This window comes from Schistocerca gregaria, chromosome 3, assembly GCF_023897955.1.
Source record: "Schistocerca gregaria isolate iqSchGreg1 chromosome 3, iqSchGreg1.2, whole genome shotgun sequence".
In the NCBI taxonomy this organism is placed as follows: Eukaryota; Metazoa; Arthropoda; class Insecta; order Orthoptera; family Acrididae; genus Schistocerca; species Schistocerca gregaria.
Window position 1 is genome coordinate 872,139,209 of NC_064922.1, and position 24,694 is coordinate 872,163,902.

At 42.1% G+C, this 24,694-nt stretch overlaps 1 protein-coding gene across 1 annotated transcript in view; it reads left to right on the top strand.

Moving 5' to 3' along the window:
* LOC126354914 (death-associated inhibitor of apoptosis 2-like) overlaps positions 1-24,420 on the top strand; it is a 31,399-nt gene extending 6,979 nt beyond the window's left edge. The window contains exon 2 of the mRNA XM_050004983.1: positions 18,961-24,420. Coding sequence (XP_049860940.1) covers positions 18,961-19,779 — 819 coding nt within the window. The 3' untranslated portion in view covers positions 19,780-24,420. The remainder of the gene's footprint in view (positions 1-18,960) is intronic.
* The last annotated feature ends 274 nt before the right edge of the window (positions 24,421-24,694 follow it).

The window sequence follows — 24,694 nt, forward strand, 5'->3', positions numbered from 1 at the left end:
AACATGGATCCATCATTACGAGCTGGGGAGTAAACGGCAGAGTATGGAATAGAAACATCCGAAATCGCCGTCCAAGAAAAAGTTCAAGACCCAAACGTCCGCAGGAAAACTGATGCTTACGGTTTCTTGGGACGCACCAGGTCCAGTACTGGAACGTCATGGGGAAAGGGGCACAACAATAAACAGTGTACGTTACAGTGAGATGCTTACTGCCATGCTAAAGCCTGCGATTCGAAGCAAACGCCGAGGATTGCTGTCAAAATGTGTTGTGTTGTTGCACGACAATGCCTGCACTGCTGAAACACTCCAGAAACTCCAGTTCTAAATACTGGATCATCCTCCATATAGTCCCGAACTTCCCCCTTCTGACTATCACTTGTTTGATCCACTCAACAAGCATTAAGGGGCCGTCGATTTGCCTCGGACGAAGCGGTGGTAAAAGCGGTGCATTCCTGGCTCGCAGCTCAACCGAGAACCTTCTTTTATGAGGGCGTCGGGAAGCTTGTACAACGATGGACCAAGTGCGTTGAAACGCAAGGTGTCTACGTCAAAAAACGATGTTCTCGTAAGTTTCCTATTTTATTACAATAAAATTTTATAACTACTTTGCGTATAATAATTGACTTACCCTCGTATTTACATCAGGGGAATTTGGTCGCCGAGACATCAACGTGAGTTCTCTACAATGCTCCACAAACCACTGTCACACGATTCCGGCTCCGAGACACGGACAATTGTACTGCTGAAAGATAACATCGCCGTCGGGGAGACATCAAGATTGAAGGGATGCAGCTGGTTCGCAGCTGCCAGCTACCATGCAAGCGCAGGAGAGCATAACACTGCTCCCACAAGCCTGCGTCCTTGGCGCACTACATGTTTCGAGTCGCCGTTCACCTCGTCGAGGGAGTTTTTGGAGACGACCATCGATCTAGTTTGGAAGAATGTGATTTTCCCCAAGATCCGACACATTTTCATTGATCGACGTTCGAATCCCGATGGCCCACGCCCATTACAATCGGAACTCATAATGTTATTGGGTCAACATGTGAACACGTAGGGGTGGTCGGCTGGGGGCTCTATGTTCAACAACGTATGATGAACGCTGTGCTCCAAAAACACTAGTGCGTCCACTACCATTGTGCTCTTTCGGCAGAGATGCCACAGATCACTATCTATCCCACTTCACAGAGCAGACAAGCCTCCAAATCCCACGTTCTGTGAAAAGTAGTGGACGTCCAACCATATATGGCCTAGTGATTGTTTCACTGTGCTACGACAGTAGCACGCGAACATTCGACCAGCTTCGCCGATTTCGAGATACTCATTCAAACGCTCTGTGTAATAATAATCTGCCCTTTGTCAAAGTCGCTTATCTCAATGGATTTCCCCATTTGCAGCCCGTATCTTCGCTAGGGTGATCCCCCGTCCATGCCTGCTCCGCTTACATACTTTCGTTACCGTGTCACGTGACCGCAACGCCACCAATAGGCATCCACCGTCGTGGTGGACTGTGGTCATACTGATTTGGTACATCAGCGTGCATCAGCATTATTAAGTACACTGTGTTGACAGAAGTCGTTGGACAGCGATATGCACATTTCCAGATAGCAATAGTATCGCGTACACACGGTATAAAAGTGTAGTGCATTGGTGGAGCTGTCGTTTCTACTCAGGCCGATTCATGTAAAAATGTTTCAGACGTGATTATGGCGGTACGACGGAAATTAAAAGACTCTGGACGCGGAATGGTAACTGGATCTGGATGCAAGGGATACTCCAGTTGGGAAATCGTTAGTGTCAACAGTGTACCGAGAAAACCAAAACTCAGGCATTACCTCTAACCACGAAAAAAGCAGTGGCCGACGGCTTCTACCTAACGACCGAGAGCAGCGGTGTATGTGTAGAGTTGTTAGTTTAACAGACAAGCAACAGTGCGTGAAAAAGCGGCAGACATCAATGTAGGACGTATGACGAACGTATCCGTTAGCAAAGTGCGGCGAAATCTCTCATTAATGTCGCCTACAGCTCCTCTCCTGGGCTCGTGACCATATTAGTTGGACCTTGATGACTGGAAGACCATGGCCTGGTCAGATGAGACCCGATTGCTGTTGGTAAGAGGTTCGAGTGTGGCACAGGCACCAAGAATCCTCAGACACAAGTTGTCAACAGGGTACTATGCAAGCTGTTAGTAGCTCTGTAATGGTGTGGGCTGTGTTTACATGGAGTGGATTGGGTCCTCTGGTTCATCGGAACCGATCATTGACTGGAAGTGGTTATGTTCGGCTATTTGAAGACTATTTGCAGACACTCATTAACTACATGTTCCCAAGCAACGATGGAATTTTTATGCATGACCATGTACCATTTCACTGGGCCACAATTGTTCACGATTTGTTTGAAGAACATTTAGGCAGATGATTCGCTCGCCCATTGAACATTTGTGGAACATAATCGAGAGGTAATGTTGTGCATAAAATCCTGCTCTGGCAATAGTTTCGCAATTATGGACAGCTGAAGAGCAGCATGGCTCAGTATTTGTGTTTGGGACTTCCAGCGACTTGGTGAGTCCATGCCGCATAGCGATCCTGCTCTACACTGAGTAAAAGGAGGTCCAACATGATATTGGGAGGTATCCCATGACCTTTGTCACCTCAGTGTAATGTCCGCATCTGAACACAAGACCAGTGCTGTCTGCATCTTCTTTCCTACACCCATTTCCCCCACCCCCTTTTCCACAAGCAACTGAAGGTAGATAAGGCATACATATGTCTGCAGTCGAAGGAGGCGTCCAGATTGCTATGGATGGATATAAGCATTTTCGTGGACAAGGAACACAAAAATTGTGGATTTTTAATTGTTAAGTTGATGGGTTATGACAGTGGTGACGTACAGGAGCTGGTCGTCTAAGGAGAAATTGGGATGAAAGCCAGACTGGTTAACACAGAGGGGTAACTGGAGGACGTGTCTGTGGTTTGTGCACATGTTTCGAGAGAATTTACCAAAGATCTTGCAAAACATTGAGATAAGACTGACAGTGTGGTAGGAATGTATGTCAGTTTGAGGGAAAGTAATGTTCTGGAGGCTTTTCACTGCTCATGATAGTAACCAGTGGAGAAAACCATCTTGTAAAGGGTTGCAAGGATTACTAGGAACGAATGTGAGTTTGTAGGTCTTGCAAGGTTGACTGAGGGTTGTGTTGTGTTTTTTTGTTGTTGTATATTCAGCTCTGTCTGTGCTATGTAGTCCATGTAGTGGAAGCTTAGAGTAAGGGATTGGACAGAGGCATTAATACGTTGAGAGACTGTAGTGAAAAGGCAGTAGCCTAAATGAGGGTCATCGGGAATTGTGCAGGTGTCAGAGAGATAATATGTTAAGTTCAAACTGCCTGGTACAGTGTGTTTCCAGTAGCAGATAGTGAGGTATGGAATTACTACAGGTAATTGGGTTGAATAGATTCCCTTTTTTTTTTTTTTTTTTTTTTTTTTTTTTTTTTTTTTTTTTTTTTTTTTTTTGGAGAAATTAATGTGAAGTGTGGCGTTTAGTTTGATGTATCTTTGGCGCCAGTACTAGCATTTAGTAAGTTTCTGACACGTATTCCTCAGTGATCTCTGGGTGTATCCTGGTCAGATGTCAAAAGGAAGGAACAGGACAGTCGACAGAATTCACAGAAGAATGCTAAAGCTTTTGGTTGGAGAAGGGGCGGTTGGGGTACATGAGTTTGTTAAGGATGTGGATAGATACAGCATCTAACAAGGTGTGCCGCAGCTAGGAGACAATGTGAGGGATATTTCCTGATTGTTGGAAGGTTTGTGAGTGTCTGCATATTAGTTCCCTGAAGATATTCCAGTTGAAATGGGAGTAGTTTTGGACTTTTTTGTGAGTGATACTGTCTAGGTACCCTGTGTATTTTTTGTTTATTACATTACTGACATGTTTTATCTGCCAGTATATTTGTTCTTGTGTCATTTGCTATCTTAATCACAAGATCAGAAAAGACTGCAGCTGCCATAACATGTCAGCGAGATTATGTAAATACATTAAGCGATTTAGACAGTATTATTTTCGTAAGTCTATAGTGATCACAGACCTGTTTCAGGAATTTGCTTCCTTTAGTAATAGACCTGGAAAACTTTTGGATGGATGTTTGAATGGTGTGCATGGGAATGAGGTGATAGCGGATAAAACAGGTAGGTGGTTGTATATATGTATGAATGTATTAAACTGGGGACCTAGAAACGGCAGTTAGGCTTCATCCCACCGTAGCCTTCAGTGGTTTACAACCCCATAACAGGCTACTGCAGTCCACTTACCCCACCGCCGCCCCACATCGAACCCAGCGTTCTCGTGAGGTTCGGTCCCCAGTGGACCCCAGCTGGGATCGTCTCGTACCAGACGAGTGTAACCTCAATTGTTTGTGTGGTATAATAATTATGGTGTACCAGTACGTAGAAACGGTGTTTGCGCAGCAAACGCCAACACAGGGTAGCTGAGGCGGAATAAGGGGTACCAGCCTACATTCGTCGAGGCAGATGGAAAACCGTCTCAAAAACTACCCACATGCTGTCTGGCACATTGGACCTCGACACTAATCTGCCGGGCAGATTCGTGTCAGGAACTAGCATGCCTTCCCGCTTGGGAAACAGGTAGGTGCTAACAGGACATCTTGAGTTGTATTTCTCTTGGTTCGGTTTGCTAGAAGATGGGGACATTATCACCTTGGAGAGAGTAAGTAAACTGACAATACCACTGGAGTTCTGTTAACTTTATTGACTCTAGGTCCGTGATAATAATATAGATGAAAAAGCTGCAGTCTGTGTGAGTGAGAAAACTGTACATGGTGGGATGATCGGGAAGGATATAATTAGTGGCACAGGTAATAGATAGTTTTGAAAAAGAGGGTAATAATGAAGTAGTTATGAGAGTATTGTACAGAGGTTGAGACTGAGTGGCGATGCTTTTATTGCAGACAATTGCAACTCTGTCTGAGCCCATGTGAAGGGAGGGGGGGGGGAGGTTATCTGTTCAGAGTATGATAGAGAGGAGGTTTAGATGGTATGACAGGGATGAAGGAAGGTTTTTTTTTCAGGGTGAAGGTATGGAATTTGTGTTGGGGCAGAGTATAAATAAGTTGGGATTTGTTTGTTGGGAGGGAATGAAAGTTGTGGAACAGGATACTGTATTGCCACGATGAGTGTCAGGGAGTGGTTTGTGTGGGTGCAGAAGGCTTAGACTAGTTTGTTACGCAGATGAGGAGAGAGTATGCTTTGTTACATGTGTTGGTAGCCTGGATGTTTTGCTGTAATATGGAGTGGGTTGCAGAGAAGATTTGTTGGGGGAGGTGTTGTCATTGGAATGTGTGGATATTCTTTAGTGTAATGGACAAGAACTTTGTAACGTATTCAGCAGTGGAAGACAGAGAGGAGGGGTTATTAAGATGAACAGAGTTATCAATGACTCAGAAAGGCACAGTTAACTGCGATTTGGTAGGTGATAGCTTGGGACTATATGAGTATGTGGATAAGCAAAGTGAAAGTCATTTCTGGTGTGAAGGGCCTTCCTAAATTCTGCATCTGGATGGAAATTTAGTTCAAATTCCACCTCAGCCGCTGTAATCAGCCCTTGACGACAGTGGTAAGTGTGGAAGGTTGAGGTTGTTTGGCACCAAGGCTGGTAGAATGGTAGAGAAGGTAAGGTCGATTTGGGACCAAAAGTAATATGTGGCAATTTATTGAATATAGAAGTGAAAAAATTGGGATTTGAAATCTTCATTGAGGCAGAGATTACCCTGAATATTATTATTTGTATTGGGACGTTTGATAGGATTTTTTTGCTTTATAGGATTAGGGATTTAGGGTTTAGGAATTTTGGGCATGAATGGGAGAAGATGTGAATAACAGAAGGTGATGCAGAGGAAGGAATTGTGTCTATCCACAGATTGTTATCTGTTTGGATTTTGAATTTTTTGGAAGTCGGATTGGGAGCAGTTTCCATAATTGGACCTTTTTACGGCTTCTTGCTGGTGTAGTTGTGGTTTACCTGTGGCTGGTGCAGATCCTCTAGCTTGGTTTGCATCGGCTTGCTTGCTTCTAGGGCAGCTGAAACGTCAGATATTTGCGGTGTTAAATAGTGGTTACTCTTCTCAGTAAACAAAGAGATACTTCACGTCGGTAACCTTCGATATTTTACACTGTCAGTTTATCAATTTTGTTATTATGAAATGCTAAATTTAGATACCACAAAACCAGGAATATAATAACGACGTGTTAATACGGTTTACTCATGACACACTCCGCTAATCACATCAAATAATTTAGATTTTTTCCTGCTGATGGGATGACCATACTCATGGAGTACCTCTGTGGTGATGTATTACTTTAATGATAATGCTGTTGCTAAGCCATGTCTCCGCAATATCCTTCCTTGGAGGAGTGCTAGTTCTGCAAGGTTCGCAGTAGTGCTTCTGTGAAGTTTGGAAGGGAGGAGACGAGATACTGGCCGAATTGATTGTAATTCAGAGTAATTCAGGTTTAAATCTAAATAATCTGAGGGATATTTTTACTTGCATGTTTGGAAATTTTATCCTTATCTGGGACACACGGCGCAAGTACACAAACTACGCTACTACTCCACACTACGCCATAAGGTTGTTTACAATTGAGTGGACTGAGCATGCCAAAGATTTTGTAACTACTAAGATAATAAATACTTCAAGTAATATCGTATTAATTTATTGACACCAGGCAAACGACTTTGAAATTAAATTCCCTCGTCTGTACAGTAATGTACATAATGCATGTGCAAGTACCGGTTGTGGACACATGGTTGAAGACGTATGTATGTCTGAGTCTGGCTGTGAGTCGTGCTCAGATAGCCTAATGGTAAGTTGACTGCTAGCGACAAGTGGAAAATCTGGGTTGGAGTCCCGGTCCAGCAGAAATTTTCATTTCATTATACGGCTGATAGTTGTCCGTATATGCAGTTGCGAATACATTTCATCCAAATAATTACCAGTTCAGCTTAGTGCTTAATTCATTAAGCTTTAGAGTGATGTGAAATGTTTTGCTGCTGGGAGTGCCAGTAATGTAATCTTCTGAAGAATTGTTGGCCCTGCCCAGAAAAATTAATATGTGTCAGTGTTTCTCATTCTCTGTGGTTTAGCCAGCCGCGGTGGTCTCGCAGTTAAGGCGCTCAGTCCGGAACCGCGTGACTGCTACGGTCGCAGGTTCGAATCCTGCCTCGGGCATGGATGTGTGTTATGTCCTTAGGTTAGTTAGGTTTAAGTAGTTCTAAGTTCTAGGGGACTGATGACCACAGATGTTAAGTCCCATAGTGCTCAGAGCCATTTGAACCATCTGTGGTTTAAATCTAAATAATCTGAGGGATATTTTTACTTGCATGTTTGGAAATTGTATCCTTATCTGGGACACACGGCGCAAGTACACAAACTACGCTACTACTCCACACTACGCCATAAGGTTGTTTACAATTGAGTGGACTGAGCGTGCCAAAGATTTTGTAACTACTAAGATAATAAATACTTCAAGTGCAAAGATGATACATACACGAGGAGAATAGACATTTTTTGTACAAACAAAATGTACGGTGTGGCTCATGGTATATTGTGCAGTTTACCAATTATTTTAGTTATACAGTGTTATTTCAGTTTTCATTTTTATGTAGTTTGATTTACTTTTTAAATGAGATAAGTAATGAATAATTAACTTTAGTACTGTTCAAATGCTTATCCAGTAAAACTAAAGGTAATTACATACTCCTTCTCCTATTTTAAAACTAATGAGGCAAAACCAGAAAAATTATTGTTTTGCAAATTTCATTATACAGTCTATAATGCAATAAAGAAGTATCTGTCAAAACCTCAAATCTCCAATCTTTTCAAATCTGAAATGTGCTCTTCACACTTCATTTCTGCTTCTTGCTTGAGACATAAATATCATTAAAAGGCTTACTCTTGAAATAACAAAGGCAACACGAATTTCTTATCAAGTGTCCACAGCACTGGGAAAAATCAGATCCAAAACCTGGGTGCACTTCTGAATGCATCCACTTCCTATGACTGCTATCATAACAAGAAGATCAAACATTTTTAGTTTTCTTTCTCATATCGACTATAGATAAAAATGAGTTGGTAGCAGAGCTTTATTTGCTTAAGTGAGCCACTTACGATATTAAAAGGAACATGAACGAAACATTAGTAAAAGAATATATTTACATTATAGCTGTTGTGTTCATAGCTTGTACAAGGTGAGTACAAACATTCAGTAAACGACTAAAAAATTAAAACGTTTACAATATGCACTTTAACCTAATATATATATATGCTAGAGGGTGCCAGATTCTGAGAGTTCCTTTTTTGATTCAACTGATTAGTTGAGTTTGAGAACATATCATGCTCCAAGAAATAAATTTGAAGTTTCAGGGAGAGCATAAGGGAATAATTGACAGGAATGGGGGAAAGAAATACAGTAGAAGAAGAATGGGTAGCTTTGAGGGATGAAGTAGTGAAGGCAGCAGAGGATCAAGTAGGTAAAAAGACGAGGGCTAGTAGAAATCCTTGGGTAACAGAAGAAATATGGAATTTAATTGATGAAAGGAGAAAATAAAAAAAATGCAGTAAATGAAGTAGGCAAAAAGGAATACAAACGTCTCAAAAATGAGATCGACAGGAAGTGCAAAATGGCTAAGCAGGGATGGCTAGATGACAAATGTAAGGATGTAGAGGGTTATCTCACTAGGGGTGAGATAGACTGCCTACAGGAAAATTAAAGATACCTTTGGAGATAAAAGAACCACTTGTATGAACATCAAGAGCTCAGATGGAAACCCAGTTCTAAGCAAAGAAGGGAAGGCAGAAAGGTGGAAGGAGTATATAGAAGGTTTATACAAGGGTGATGTACTTGAGGACAATATTATGGAAATGGAAGGGGGTGTAGATGAATATGAAATGGGAGATACGATACTGCGTGAAGAGTTTGACAGTGCACTGAAAGACCTGAGTCGAAACAAGGCCCCCGGAGTAGACAACATTCCATTGGAACTACTGACGGCCTTCGGAGAGCCAGTCCTGACAAAACTCTACCATCTGGTGAGCAAGATGTATGAAACAGGCGAAATACCCTCAGACTTCAAGAAGAATATAATAATTCCAATCCCGAAGAAAGCAGGTGCTGACAGATGTGAAAATTACCGAACTATCAGTTTAATAAGTCACAGCTGCAAAATACTAACGCGAATTCTTTACAGCCGAATGGAAAAACTAGTAGAAGCCAACCTCGGGGAAGATCAGTTTGGATTCCGTAGAAACACTGAAATACATGAGGCAATACTAACCCTACGACTTATCTTAGAAGAAAGATTAAGGAAAGACAAACCTACGTTTCTAGCATTTGTAGACTTAGAGAAAGCATTTGACAATGTTGACTGGAATACTCTCTTTCAAATTCTATAAAGGTGGCAGAGGTAAAATACATGGACCGAAAGGCTATTTACAATTTGTACAGAAACCAGATGGCAGTTATAAGAGTCGAGGGGCATGAAAGGGAAGGGAGTGAGACAGGGTTGTAGCCTCTCCCCGATGTTATTCAATCTGTATATTGAGCAAGCAGTAAAGGAAACAAAAGAAAAATTCGGAGTAGGTATTAAAATCCAGGCAGAAGAAATAAAAACTTTGAGGTTCGCCGATGACATCGTAATTCTGTCAGAGACAGCAAAGGACTTGGAAGAGCAGTTGAATGGAATGGACAGTGTCTTGAAAGAAGGATATAAGGTGAACATCAACAAAAGCAAAACGAGGATAATGGAATGTAGTCGAATTAAGTCGGGTGATGCTGAAGGAATTAGATTAGGAAATGAGACACTTAAAGTAGTAAAGGAGTTTGCTATTTGGGGAGCAAAATAACTGATAATGGTCGAAGTAGACTGGCAATGGCAAGGAAAGCGTTTCTGAAGAAGAGAAATTTGTTAACATCGAGTATAGATTTAAGTGTCAGGAAGTCATTTCTGGAAGTATTTGTATGGAGTGTAGCCATGTATGGAAGTGAAACATGGACGATAAGTAGTTTGGACAAGAAGCGAATAGAAGCTTTCGAAATGTGATGCTACAGAAGAATGTTGAAGATTAGATGGGTAGATCACATAACTAACGAGGAAGTATTGAATAGGATTGGGGAGATGAGAAGTTTGTCGCACAACTTGACCAGAAGAAGGGATCGGTTGGTAGGGCATGTTCTGAGGCATCAAGGGATCACCAATTTGGTATTGGAGGGCAGCGTGGAGGGTAAAAATCGTAGAGGGAGACCAAGAGATGAATACACTAAGCAGATTCAGAAGGATGTAGGTTGCAGTAGGTACTGGGAGATGAAGAAGCTTGCACAGGATAGAGTAGCATGGAGAGCTGCATCAAACCAGTCTCAGGATCGAAGACCGCAACAACAACAATAACAATATGACTGTAGGAAACCTATGGAAACAACCATCAAATTGGTCGGTAGAACCAACTCTTAACAGCGTAGGACTCAACTAAAATAGTCTTTATCTCCCTCATATGGCTGTATGTCATGCTGGGTTGCAGCTCATACAGTTTAAGAACCATGTATTTTATGTATGTCCAAAAATTTTTCAACCTTGATTTTATCCATTTTTCCTCTCTCCTGGTACCGAAATTTCTATTTTTCTGTGTTTGGGGCCGCAGATGAAGTATAGATAAATACACATACAATATAGTAAGGGATCTTCAATATGTAACACAAGATTTTTTCCTTGGCGATTTATGGTTTAAAGAATACAGAATCTGGGACTTTGTTGTGGGACATTGTGGAATATTTCCGCTTCAGCCCCTATAATTGCATGAAGTTCTGATAGGTGGCGGAGCTATATGTGGCCTTCAAAATGGCATCTGTAACCGAGGTGCTTTCCAAGCAGAGAGCTGTCACCGAGTTTCATTTGACCGACAACAAGAGCATCACAGATACTCAGTTTCACTTGCAGAATGTCTATGAAGAGCTGACAGTGAACAAATGCACTGTAAATCGTTGGGCGAGGCATAACATGTTCTATCTCCCGCGCGCCATCCGGCCTCACACAGTTGTGACTCCAGCAATATTGGAACATATGGCCATTCTTATTCGAGGTGATTGACGGATCACAATCAGACATCTCGCTGTTCAACTGGACATCTCTGTTGATAGTGCTGACACACTCGTCCATCAGTTGGGCTACTCTAATGTGGGTTCCTCGCCGCCTAATGGAAGACAGTAAAACGGAAGCGGACTTCTTTTCCACTACAATGCAAGGTCTCACATGACTCTACGCACCTGCGTGCAGTTAATGGAACTTCATTGGACTGGTCTTCCTCATCCACCCTACAGCTCGGATCTCGCAGCTCCGAGTTCCATGTGTTTGGTCCAATGAAGACTGCACTCCACAGAAAGAAGTATGTGCATGATGCGGAGGTTATGAATGAAGCGAGACGTTGGCTCCTACACCGACCAGTGGAATGGTTCTACGCGGAGATACAGACACTCTCAGTAAGATGGGGTAAGGCCGTCGCATTGAAAGGGGATTACACTGAAAAATAGAGCTTTCTAGCCAAAAGAATGGGGAATACTATGGTGTATTGGAATCATGAATAAAACCTTTTTACTTTTAAAAAAAGTGTTGCATTACTTACTTAACGGCCCTCGTACAATAACTCTGCCGCGTGAAACTGAATAAATACTCGGAAAACCTTGACAGGTCAAATGTAAACTTACTGTCGAGATTAAGATGTGCGCAAGTGATTGGCCTGTCCTTGTAGGAATTGGGGATATGTGTTGGGCGGGTATAATGCAGTCATGGTTTTACTGGGCTAAGTGTGCTGTTCTGTTGATTATTAAGGGCTGCAAAAAGAAGCGTCAGAGAAAAGATCAGGTACACCGTTTCTGCAGTATTGTCATTCACATCAACCAAAGTTGCAAAACGATGTCTAAACTGCCGCCATGACAAGCAAACTGTATAATGTCCCGTGAGCAACCCGACCACCAAACAGTGTTGACCAGTGACAGACAATCATTTCGCGAAATACCTTCGAATTTTGGAATTAATAAAAAGTGTACCACAAATATCAAGAGAGGACAAGTGCCTCCTTTCCCTCCCCCTCCCCGTCCCACTGCGGACGGCAGTGATGATTGGCTGTCTGTTCCACGATGTTTCATAAGTAATTCTCGTCGTTGAATATTAATAACGTTAAAATATCCACGGGTGTACTGCCGGTCTATAGTGTCCAACGGGCACAATATTTCGGCGATCAAACATGTCGCCATCATCAGGTGAACTGACGGACTGAGCTCCTGTGAACAGGACCGGCAGTACACCCGTGGATGTTTTGATTATCAAATACGCCGGGAGAAACTCAAGAATCACATTAATAACGTTGTACAGTGGTCGTAGTTGTAGATGTCCAGATTACTGCACCAGTCTCTCAACGTTCGATCGAGTACCCGCATTGCTCGTTTGTGCGAAAACGTACATTCATCCCAAATGGTTGTTTTGCGCTTCCATAGTACTTTCGCCATTGCTGAATTTTTGCCAGTGTTGCACGTCGCTTTACCTATCGCTTGCAAATTCAGCGGCACTTTGAGCACAGAGTGAGCTGTTAGTCCTTGTTCGAACAATGTGGCAGCGATCTCAGATGATAGTATGCCCAGCGCTGATTCACTTTGTGGCGAATCAGAGCTAAAATAAATAAAATTAGGAACGTTTTGCCAGTTCAGCTAGGTGCATCGAGGGAGAAGATTCCTCCATATCCGTCGTTGGCTGCTGTCATCAATTTGTTACTGAATGTGGTTTTCTGTTGCTGATTCAAAAGTGGGAGCCGTTTTCGTGACTCAAAGCATCTCGATCGTATTCCCGTTCTCGGTCAATTTCTTGATTGACTGAATCATGCATGACGCGATTCGGCGCTGGCATTCCTAATTCGTGCAACGTCTTGCCGGACATCATCATGTGCAATAATGGATCTGAGCACTATGAGACTTAACATGTCAGGTCATCAGTCCCCTAGAACTTAGAACTACTTAAACCTAACTAAGGACATCACACACAGCCATGCTCGAGGCAGGATTCGAACCTGCGACCGTAGAAGTCGAGCATTTCCGGACTGAAGCGCCTAGAACCGTTCTGCTACAACGGTCGGCATCATCAGGTACAAATTCTGCACAGAAATCAGTGGTGCGTTGTGGATCTCGGCATTCGTTATTGTTGTTCGCACTCGATGCAGAATGTTTTCAGCTATATTGCCTTTGTATTTTTTCCATAAAACAAGTAGATTCGATGGAAAACACGTTGAAATGATGATGGCAAAATGTGATCGAATTTGATGTGCAGTAGACGAAACAAGCATCAGTGAATGTGTGATCCCACTGAATGTCATCCACGAATAAATGTTATGAAAGCATGTGACTGCAGAACTGTCAAACTGACCGTCACGCTTCTTTCATTGAGATTTTCATCCAAATTTACCATTTTTCCCGTGGATTTTGCAAATAATTTCTTTCATACAGACCATGTCCTGACAGTTACAAACACAACAAAAAAAATCAGCCAAATCGGTCAAGCCATTCCCAAGTAATGATCTTTCATTTGCGGCAATTGGTTTTCTATTTATGTACAGTCGTGGACAAAACGAGCGAGACTCCTCGCCTTTTCGTTATGCTAATCCGCACAGCTTTGAAGTCTGCTACACAGCATAACGGGCAAGGCGACGAAGTGCTACCAACATGCTATGCACAGGCGTGAAATTGAAAAACCATCCGAACTTTGTCAGACTGTTTTCAATCATGTCGAAGACTATATTAATGCTGGTTAGTGTGTTAAACACAACACGTAATTATAAGATATTAACGCTAATTAGTATGAACTCTACTAATAAAAATTAATTTCAGCTTCTAGAGATAACACAACTGTTTTAATAAGACGAAGTAAACCAGATCGACACGAATTAGCGAAATATTATGCACATTCAGCTGCAAAACAGTCTGTGTCAATGTTCAGACTAGTCATACTGGAGTACTGTTGCTGACCTACCATGATAAAATTTAGCAATGCGTGAATATTCTTAATGAAATTCATTTAAAAATCGATTCAATTACTGATAGAAGCGGAAAAAGTAGGCAGTAACAAGTATGAAATTCTGCAAAAGATTCATATTGACATCCACAGGGCGCTGGTACAGAATTAAGGTAGCAAAGAAACGTATTGCGGGTGCGAGAAATTTTTAAAATTGCTTCATTGGTACTCTATCTGCCTCCATCGAGATTAGAACCGAAAACAAGCCAGACAGCTCTTCCAGTAGCAAACGCCTTTCACTACGCTAGCCGGCCGCGGTGGTCTCGCGGTTCTAGCCGCGCAGTCCGGAACCGTGCGACTGCTACGGTCGCAGGTTCGAATCCTGCCTCGGGCATGGATGTGTGTGATGTCCTTAGGTTAGTTAGTTTTAAGTAGTTCTAAGTTCTAGGGGACTAATGACCACAGCAGTTGAGTCCCATAGTGCTCAGAGCCATTTGAACCATTTAAATCACTACGCTAGCAGACAGCCCACGCAAAAAACCCTCTATTATTACCCCAGACATGAATAAGCCGGCAATTTCGCAATGAAAATGGCAAAATGATCTGCAGTTTCTGTTGCATAGAGGTTTCTGGACTCAAAAACATGAATTTTCTACCTTTATGTCACCGCTTATGTGACAATCATTCGGGATGTTTATCGAAATACCAAATACTGGTATTAGCGAGTAAATTTAGTGGAATTATTCTGCACCACCCCAGGAAATAAACGGCGACATAGCTGCCAAACGTATTCTACAGTGTTTTGCCGCGATACGCTCGAATCCTGCATTCACTGACAATGTGGTGAACAGTCTGGTATGGTGCCCCGCAGTCACAGGCTGGATCAGGCAGCTTCTTCCACTTAAAGAGAGCATCCCTGCATCGGCCATGGCGAGTGCGGATTCAGTTGAGAGTAGTCCAGGTCTTGCATGGTAGGTTGAATCCACTTGGAAGTTTAGCACCTGAGAAGATGTTATGCAGGTGCACATGTGTCACTGCTTCCCACCGACATTTCGATTCTTGAAGAGGTTTGAAATCCTTAGCAACCATGTCGACAGCATAGCACAGAGTTGGATGGCGTGATTTAAAAGTGGCAGGTCGCTATGCACGGGTGGGTTAGAATTCATGGAGATCTTGTGGAATTCTCTCACAAGGGCAGTACATCTACGTAGATCAGAGGGCATTATACCGGTTAACAGTGGAAGCCAATAAACTGGAGTAGATCTGATTGCGCCAGATATTATGCGCAATTTCTTATTCAGCTAGGTATCAACAAGCCTTGTGTGATGACTGTTCGACCTAACAGGTGCACAATACTCAGAACTTGAGTGCACCAAGCCCAGAGCTGAAGATCGCAGGTTGGTTGCTGAAGATCCCCAGGTAGTTCCGCACAGCTTATGGAGGATGTTGTTTCGAGTCCTCAACTTTTGAGCTAAGTTAAGAAGGTGTTGTTTGAACCATAGTGTACGATCCAGGATGACACCAAGATATTTTGGGTTCTAATTATGACGAAGAATTCTGCCTCTGAAACTTACTTCCAGTTTTACGTCCGCCAACCAGTTATTCAGATGGAGGCAACTCACTTCTGTTTTACTCACCCTGGGTTGGAGTCTCCAGATTTTGAAGTAATGATCTAATGCAGACAGGTTGTTGGCTGGAATCTCTTCTGTTGTCTTCATTTCCTGATGTTTTACGGCTAGAGCCAGGTCATCGGCATAGCAGTATTTTCTGGACGAAGTGTTAGGTAGACCACATAGATATAGGTTGAACAGTAAGGGTGACAGAACTGATCCTTGAGTCAATCCGTTGTTCAGCTTCCTCACCTTACTTATGTTGCTTCCAGTGATTAACTGGAACTTCCGATCACTTAGCATGCTGTTGTTCTGCAGGGTATGATGCAGAGAAATTTGTAGATAAGGCCTTCCCTCCTGACAGTGTCGAAGGCGGCAGTTAGATCAACAAACGCCACAGATGTTTTCTGCTTCATTTGGTATCCCGACTCTATGAAGGATGTGAGACACAATACTTGGTCGCAGCAGCTACGCCCTGATCTGAAGCCTGCCTGATCAAATGGAACGTTCTCTAGGATAGCGCTACTTATTCTGTTATACAGGGTGTTACAAAAAGGTTTATTTACGTATTACACGAATACGTATTAAAAATGGGGGTTCCTATTTTTAAAAAACGCAGTTGATATCCGTTTGACCTGTGGCAGCGACATCTAGCGTGCCAACCATAGCGCCATCTGGTTTCCCCCTACAACCTAGTCAAGATTCGTTCTCTGTAGTTTTTCGTTTGACTCTTACTTCGTGAGATATTTGGCCCGGTCGCGATCAATGGACCACCCTGTATATCTCAGTGGAGGTCGGCCGGGGCTGTAAATGAAACTGGTAATTAGGACTCTGATTTCTATTCGTGATATTTCAGTTGGTATTGGTACATTTCTTGGTCTTCTGTGCTTCTGTGGGTGCGTCGGGGGCGGGACGAGGGACAACTGCGTGAGTTGAGTGTGGCAGAAAAACGTGAGATCGGGAGTGGCTGGCTTTTCTGCGAATACGAGGGGGCGTGAACAACAGGAAGACCAACCTGCTACGGCCTTTGGCTTCTGCATTAGGCAGGCAGCGGCGGCGAGCACGACTCGAACGTTGAACTTTTTATTGACGTTTGCCGTCTGAGCTTCGCTTGACCGAGGTCAGAGAATACTGTGGCCGGTAGGTGCGCAGTCAGCAGGGCTCCCGTGGCGAGTGCGGTGGCGGTGTATTTGTGGGCAGGCACTGCAGGGGAAATTCCGTTCTAAACCGAAGCCTACGCTATCACATTTTGTACACAGAGTGTTACAAAAAGGTACGGCCAAACGTTCAGAAAACATTCCTCACACACAAAGAAAGAAAATATGTTATGTGGACATGTGTCCGGAAACGCTTACTTTCCATGTTAGAGCTCATTTTATTACTTATCTTCAAATCATATTAATCATGCAATGGAAACACACAGCTACAGGACGTGCCAGCGTGACTTCAAACACTTTGTTACAGGAAATGTTCAAAATGTCCTCCGTTAGCGAGGATACATGCATCCACCCTCCGTCGCATGGAATCCCTGATGCGCTGATGCAGCCCTGGAGAATGGCGTACTGCAGGGCTTCCCAACGTGCGGTCCGTGGACCCCATTGGGGTCCGCCGGTCCTTTGTAGGGGGTCCGCGGCCACCTTTCACCAAATCGCGTAAAATGATGAGTAAAATTATTGATTAAAAATGTGAAAAACAAATTCATCACTATTTTTTTTCGTGTGAAAAGCATGTGTACTTTTACTTTAGGTCGTATCCCCAAGAGCCTTTGCGGTTCCTAAGTGAGAGCCTATGCGCCTTCTCTGCTCGACTGTTTCGCAACAATACGGGGGTCGTTTGTGCCCCGGCTTAAGGCGCTAGATGCACTGGCACCTTTTACGCATGCGCGGAGTGAGTTTTGTCGTCCAATCACAGCGCTAGCTGGCACGTATGCGGCCCCAGGCATCATTAAATGTTAAACTTGCTTTGCCAGTGCACTGCGTATTTCATAAGTCGATTTTTGACCAGTTTATTACTTCTAACATGGATCGATGGCTGAAGTCATGATTATTGAAGAAGGGTGCAGTTTCTCCATCGCCTTCACAACAAGGGATTTTTCCAGTTGAAATGAATGAGGAGGGAGGACGATCGAAGGAAGACTTTACATACATCTGAACATTTTTCTTCGGATTTCACGAAAAACCACACACACACACACACACACACACACACACACACACACACACACACACACACACACTTGACTGTTACGAAATATGCATGTTCCTTACACAGCAGCAGCCAAATAATGGAAGTGAACAGACCATAACTGGCAGCTTGTCAACAGCGAACAGTTTGGACATGACGTTGATTGCTCTTGAAGGAAGACAACTCCATCGTGTGAAATTTCAATTACCAAGTAATTTTAATCAGGCTATAGTGTTTTGAACAAAGTGAGTAAATCTACTAGTAAGTGTCTGGATACAGTGGGAATTCAAATTGGATCGTTAATTTCAAGTTGTTTTCATTCATCTCTTAACCAAAGACTACTGATACTTCGAGGAGGGGGCGACGTGGGAACATGGCACTTGCATTAAGAAGCTTTCAGTTCCCATGGGTTTCGCTCTGAAATTTAAAGTTACTGTGCTCTTGACTGACCAGGGGTCCGCCATGGTTTTTCGACTGAAGAAGGGGTGTGCCAGCTGAAAAGGTTGGGAATCTTTGGCGTATTGCATCACAGCCGTCCACAATATGAGCACGAAGAGTCTCTACATTTGGTACTGGGGTTGCGTAGACAAGAGCTTTCAAATGCCCCCATAAATGAAAGTCAAGAGGGTTGAGGTCAGGAGAGCGTGGAGGCCATGGAATTGGTCCGCCTCTACCAATCCATCGGTCACTGAATCTGTTGTTGAGAAGCGTACGAACATTTCGACTGAAATGTGCAGGAGCTCCATGGTGCATGAACCACATGCTGTATCGTACTTGTAAAGGCACATGTTCTAGCAGCACAGGTAGAGTATCCCGTATGAAATCATGATAACGTGCTCCATTGAGCGTAGGTGGAGGAAAATTAAAATGAGCTCTAACATGGAAAGTAGGCGTTTCCGGACACATGTCCACATAACATCTTTTCTTTATTTGTGTGCGAGGAATTTTTCCTGAAAGTTTAGCCGTACCTTTTTGTAAGACTCTGTATATTAGCCTTTGAAAAAGCTTGTAGCTTAATAAGAAACATTGGGCCAACTAAAGTAAAAATAAGTGTAAGATTACTTGAGGTCGCGTACTGAGGTTGTGCATTGTTGGTGTGTTACAGGTGGCGGCCGCCGGATTCTACTTCCTGCGCCGCGGCGACGACGCGGTGAAGTGCTTCTACTGCGACGTCGTCATCAACAAGTGGGAACCCAGCGACGACCCGTTGGCGGAGCACCGCAGGTGGTCTCCCCGCTGCCCGTTCCTCAGCTCGTCGCGACGCGGCTGCGCCGACGCCGTCTCCTACGACTCGTGCAGCCCGTTCGAGCGGCCAGCGGCGCTGCAGTCGCGGGCGCAGCCGAAGCCGACGCCGGTGCACGCGACGCGCCCCGCCTGGCCGCAGTACTGCACGCGCGGGGCGAGGCTGGCTTCGTTCAAGGACTGGCCGCCCGCCATCCCCGTGAAGCCCGTGGCGCTCTGCGAGGCGGGCTTCTTCTACTCGGGCAGCGGCGACCGCACCATCTGCTACTACTGTGGCAGGGGGCTGCGCGACTGGGAGGCCAGCGACGACCCCTGGGTGGAGCACGAGCTCTGGTTCCCCGGCTGCTGGCACGTGCTGCTGCACCGCGGCAACGACTTCGTAAACGAGATCGCCCAGAAGAGGGACGCCTTGATCGCCGCCAAAACGGACCCGCACCAAACTGCGACCGAAATCTCCAAGTCGCAACCGCGACGGGAGACACCGGACAGCCGAGTCGAGGAGACGGAAAACGGTGCCACCGAAGAGAAGCGTCTCTGCAAGATATGCTTCGAAAAGGAAATGGGCGTCGTATTCCTGCCCTGTGGGCACATCGTGGCCTGCGTCGACTGCGCCTTGTCAGTTGCTGATTGTCCCGTCTGCCGCCAACCCTTCCAGAACACGGCCAGAGTCTACTTACCGTGATGGACCCCGGTACGAGTAGAAAAAAGCACTGAGACCCGCGACATCTGGGTCTCAGCTTACCACCCCGCCAGATATCGACCGAGAGTCGACTGCTGGCGTCTACACATCGACTACTGTCTCGCAGTGGGTGGAACCGAAGCGTCTCGGAGAGGCCGAGTATCTCCAGTAAGAACGGGAGCAACGAGACCTACAATATCGCGGTCTCAGTTTTCCGATCAGCCAGATATCGACCTAGAGTCAACGGCTGGCGCCCACACATTAATTCCGTCTCACAGTGTGTGACAACGAGGCTGCTCCGAGGCGTCAACTGCTGCAAAGTAGAAGGGTCGGAGTGAAAACATCTTCAGACACCTGTGGGTTGTTCTATAATCGTTTATTTCTCACACTTAACACATTTCGGACCAAAATCATTTTCAGCAGTTTTTGTGGAAAATAAATGTAAGAGAACCTACATTAGCCTGGTTATCTCAACTTACAAGAAGTTGTGAGCTGATCAAATGAGAATATGTCGTTCTGTTTCCGTTCATCTTCTAGTTCCTCTCCTTGTGAAAGGTGTGACATGCAGAACAGCAGGAGAAACCTAGCTTTTCATTTCCGTTCTGTTTTCCCACATATGTATATATAACTCAGAGCCCATCCTTTGATAACCACATTTGTTGAAAATATACTATGCCCAAACACTTCTTCAGTGTGAGAAATAAAAGCTTATAATGCAGCCTCATGTGGTGTCATGCAAATATTTTGTAATAGCTAGGAGGCACGAGCTTTACGAAAATAAAAAGCAGCTTCTCTACAGTGAGAAGAAAGGTTTTTTATTACACCTTTTGATGCTGTAGAGCGCCATCTACCGGCCTTCTAACAATTTTATTGCAGCCTGATAGACATCTTAAAATGGCAAAGATCTTTGAGATTCTGTACAGCATTTCGACTTGTAATTAGAAACTAGCAAATATCGCCTTATGAAAATTGTGACAGGTACAATCAGAAAAGAACCATAGTTGTCTGGTGTCTATTGAACTGCAGATATAAAGATAATGCTCCAAGGCTGTACAATTTGTGCTGCAGAAATTCACGCTTTTACATTTTTATACATCTTTACAATTCACATTTATATGCATTCTTCTTCTTCTTCATCTTATTTGATGTTCCCCTTCCACTTGATACCCTTAACTTCATTGCCTTCAGGGAATATTTTTTAAAAATTTGTTACAAGTTTCCTGTAGCCATTTCCCCTATGTAATTCAAAAGAAATACTGCGATGCTACTTCTGAAGGACTGATTTCCTTCTTTTTTTTTTTTACTTTTCCAGTCGTTATCGATCATCCAAGCAGAAAATGACCACAAACGCAGCTTATAAACATAGAAACAAATCAATAAAACTGTTTAATTGCTGAAAACACTCTTCATCTAAAACATAAACTCTGTCCATAGGCCTTAGCGGGCCCACTGGTACAGAGCAAGCAGCATGTCACCCTCCCTAATCGCGTCATTGGATGCAGTATAGAGGGTCGTGGGGTCAGTACACTGCTTACTCGGACGCTGTCAGTTTTTGTGACCAGGAGCCACTACTACCCAGTCAAGTAACTCCTCAATTGGCATCACCAGGCTGAGAGCCCTTGTTTGAGTCCTTCCACCAAGGAAAATCCCTGGCATTACAGGGAATCGAACCCGGGTTCTTTGCATGGCAGTGGACCACACTGACTCCTCAATCATGGAGATGGGCACATGCAGTATTGTCCCTACAATCATTAATCTTGTCTGCAACTGCTTAGAGTTCCTGTCGTTACAGTTCCTAGCATTCCTTACATTAACATAGCAGGTAGAGTTTACACTTCATAATTTACAGCAGAAGTATCCATGCCTTCTTAGGATCTCACTGTTTTTTGACAGATGAGAGCAAAGCATTTTGTGCACTACTGAAACGAAATGATATATTCAGCATCAGTCAATAATGATCTTCTGCAGTGCAAATTGTAAGCTTTGAGAAGCTAAATTGAGTATACTTCCAGTTACCTTAATAACAAGAAACATGTAGGTTCATGTTTTTTAAGTTATATATTGCTTTGGTGCTAGATAAAATAAAATCATATTCATAACTTGAAATGCAAACATATCAATATTCTAATATATTTTATCAGGACATGAAACATCTTTCAGGATATTAAGCATTGCTTCTTTGTAGGAAGACTGATAATTCATTAAGATTCTATTGCAATCAATTTTATCTGAACATACAAGTAAAAATCGAAGACCAATTTGGAATCTAACAGATTACTGGTAAAGATGCAAAAGTAAATAATAAATCAACAGTAAAAATTATATTTGTGTCTTATTGGTCATTTGAATATTGTACCTGAAATGCATTTATTAAACATATTTTTACATAATTCTCAAAACTTTAGTTTGTCTTTTTATTTCTATTTATTTGATGAAAAATGTGCTTTTAACATTAGTTCCTATAAGAGCATGATGTGTGCTATACTAAAGTGCATCTAGAAAATTCTACATTTGAGATGAATATCACAATGCTTTCTTCATAGTAATATCAAATTTTGCGAGTTATTAATCCAGTCATAAATTATTTGATATAGATGTCTATACCTTTACATTTGAAGTAGCGCTGAAACTTATCTGATGTGGGGTCTGAACATATAGTTGTTGCCTTTGGCGTGGTGAATACAAATTTCCTGTAACCATATTGCTTCGCTATTAAACATTAATTTTTCATTCACAATTTCATATAAATAATTTTCTTGAGATGATGTCAGATTGTCGTTGTGTTTCTTTGTAAAGAGAAACATATGAATGATCTTACTTGTAACACACCTGTTCATGTATATATGCAGCATCTATTTCATTGAATATATTGTTGCAGTATCAAGTGTATGGTGTCAGTACTCCACAGAATGCAAGTATAATTTGCTGTTTGTGTGTACTCAACAGAATGGAAATATAATTTGCTATCAATATGTGACAAATGCTTTTCACAACATATTAGTAATATAAGATAGGTTTGTTGGCTTTTGTCAAGTACATAGTAACGTTACTGACAGTACTACACGACGCAGCTGGTTACCAGTAAAAACAGTGTCTGTAGTATTTCATTTTTTCTTGAATAGTGTGTGCTGTCTATTTTTAAGTCACATATAAAATGGCCAAAACCACACATAACTTTAAATACTTCTATAATGACAAATAGGTAAGTGAAAGGGTCTATAATAATGGCGATACTGTTATAACTTTACATGTAAGTACAAAAAATAGTTAGTTATTGGGTGTCTCGATTTTTATTTTCTTATCATTGTAGCAAACATCATACCTGTTATTACTCTGAAGAATGTAACAGTAATTTCCTTTTGAAAAATTTAGAATTTTCTGAGTTTATAGTTAAAGAATACATTAAAATGTATAACAGTTTTATGTTATATTTTACGTTGATAGTCACATAACAGTGCATCAAGAAATGTAACACATTTAGATTTTCTCTTGCTTGTAAAATATTTTTACCTGTATCAAATAAAATAAGCAAATATATATTTTTTTAACAAAAGAAAAGAATTTGTAATGCTTTAATTCAACAAGCTCAGTTGCACATATGGTTTGATATTACCTTGCAAAAGTACTAATTGATGTTATTTACATTGGTTCATGTAGGAGGTATTCTGTATTCGCTTTTATTGCAACAATATACCAGTTTCTTTGTATGTTTTAAACCTGCAAAAAAAAAAAACATTTATCTGCATGAACTCTCATAGTACCAGTTATCCTTTCAAGTAGAAAAGGCACTTCGACATAAACTTACATTTGCAAATTTCAGTTGAGCTTAAGTAGTAGCACCGAATAAAGAAGAGATCAGATACATGTGCCATGTACTGAGGTACATTCAGGTAGTTACATGATAGATTAATATTCTTGGTATAGATCCAGTCCAGCTCACTGAAACAACTTGCTGCTTTAAACTGTACTGACTGAAGCGAATTTAAAGTTCACTACAATTTTCAATTGAGGAACAGTATGTCTTTGCATTAGTTTTGAGTGATTGGAAGTTAGTGCTGTAGTAAACTACAGTATTCTGTACTAGTGTCTTGTGTATTAAACATATTGACCTTATACACAAACCTTCAAAATCTGAGTAAATTCTTATTTTATTAATTAATTATCAAAATAAACAAATACATTTGTAGAACAGCTGTCAAATATTCTGTACTAAAATTTATAAAGTTTTATTTCATATTGTTTCCCTATTTTCTTTCTGTGAGTTCAGAATATCTCTTCAGAAGTACTACAGTTACTTACAAGTAAAAAAAAAATCTGTTGACATTTCCTTAGATTCATATTATTTTCACTTTTCTGCAAGATCATACTTAGATACTGGCCAACGGTAAGCAGAGACCGTTCATTGAGAAGTGACAAACTCCATGAAATATCGTTTCATTGACCACTTACATACTGTAGGTTTGTAATCTCTGATTGAAAACATAAATAAACTATTTTACAATAGTCCTAGAATTTATTGAATCTGCAGCTAACTATAGGTTACCAAGTGACAACTTAAAATGGAAGAAAATAATGTATATTTATTACTAGCCTTTTATAATTGTGATGATTTAATTTGCACATAAATCACTGAATGATGAGGAACTGGTTCTGATATTAGAATTATTATTATAAGCATACCTAACAAATAGCACATATATATATGGTGAATACAGGAGTTATACAACAAAAAAGTCTTATTTCTTTTCTTTTTTAAATTTTGATATAATTAACAAAAATACTTTGGAGTATTAATTGCAATAAAAGGTAAAACGCAATTTAAAGGGTATACAACAATGATTATTTGTATGGATTGGAGCCATGTATGGAAGTGAAACATGGATGATAAATAGTTTGGACAAGAAGAGAATAGAAGCAT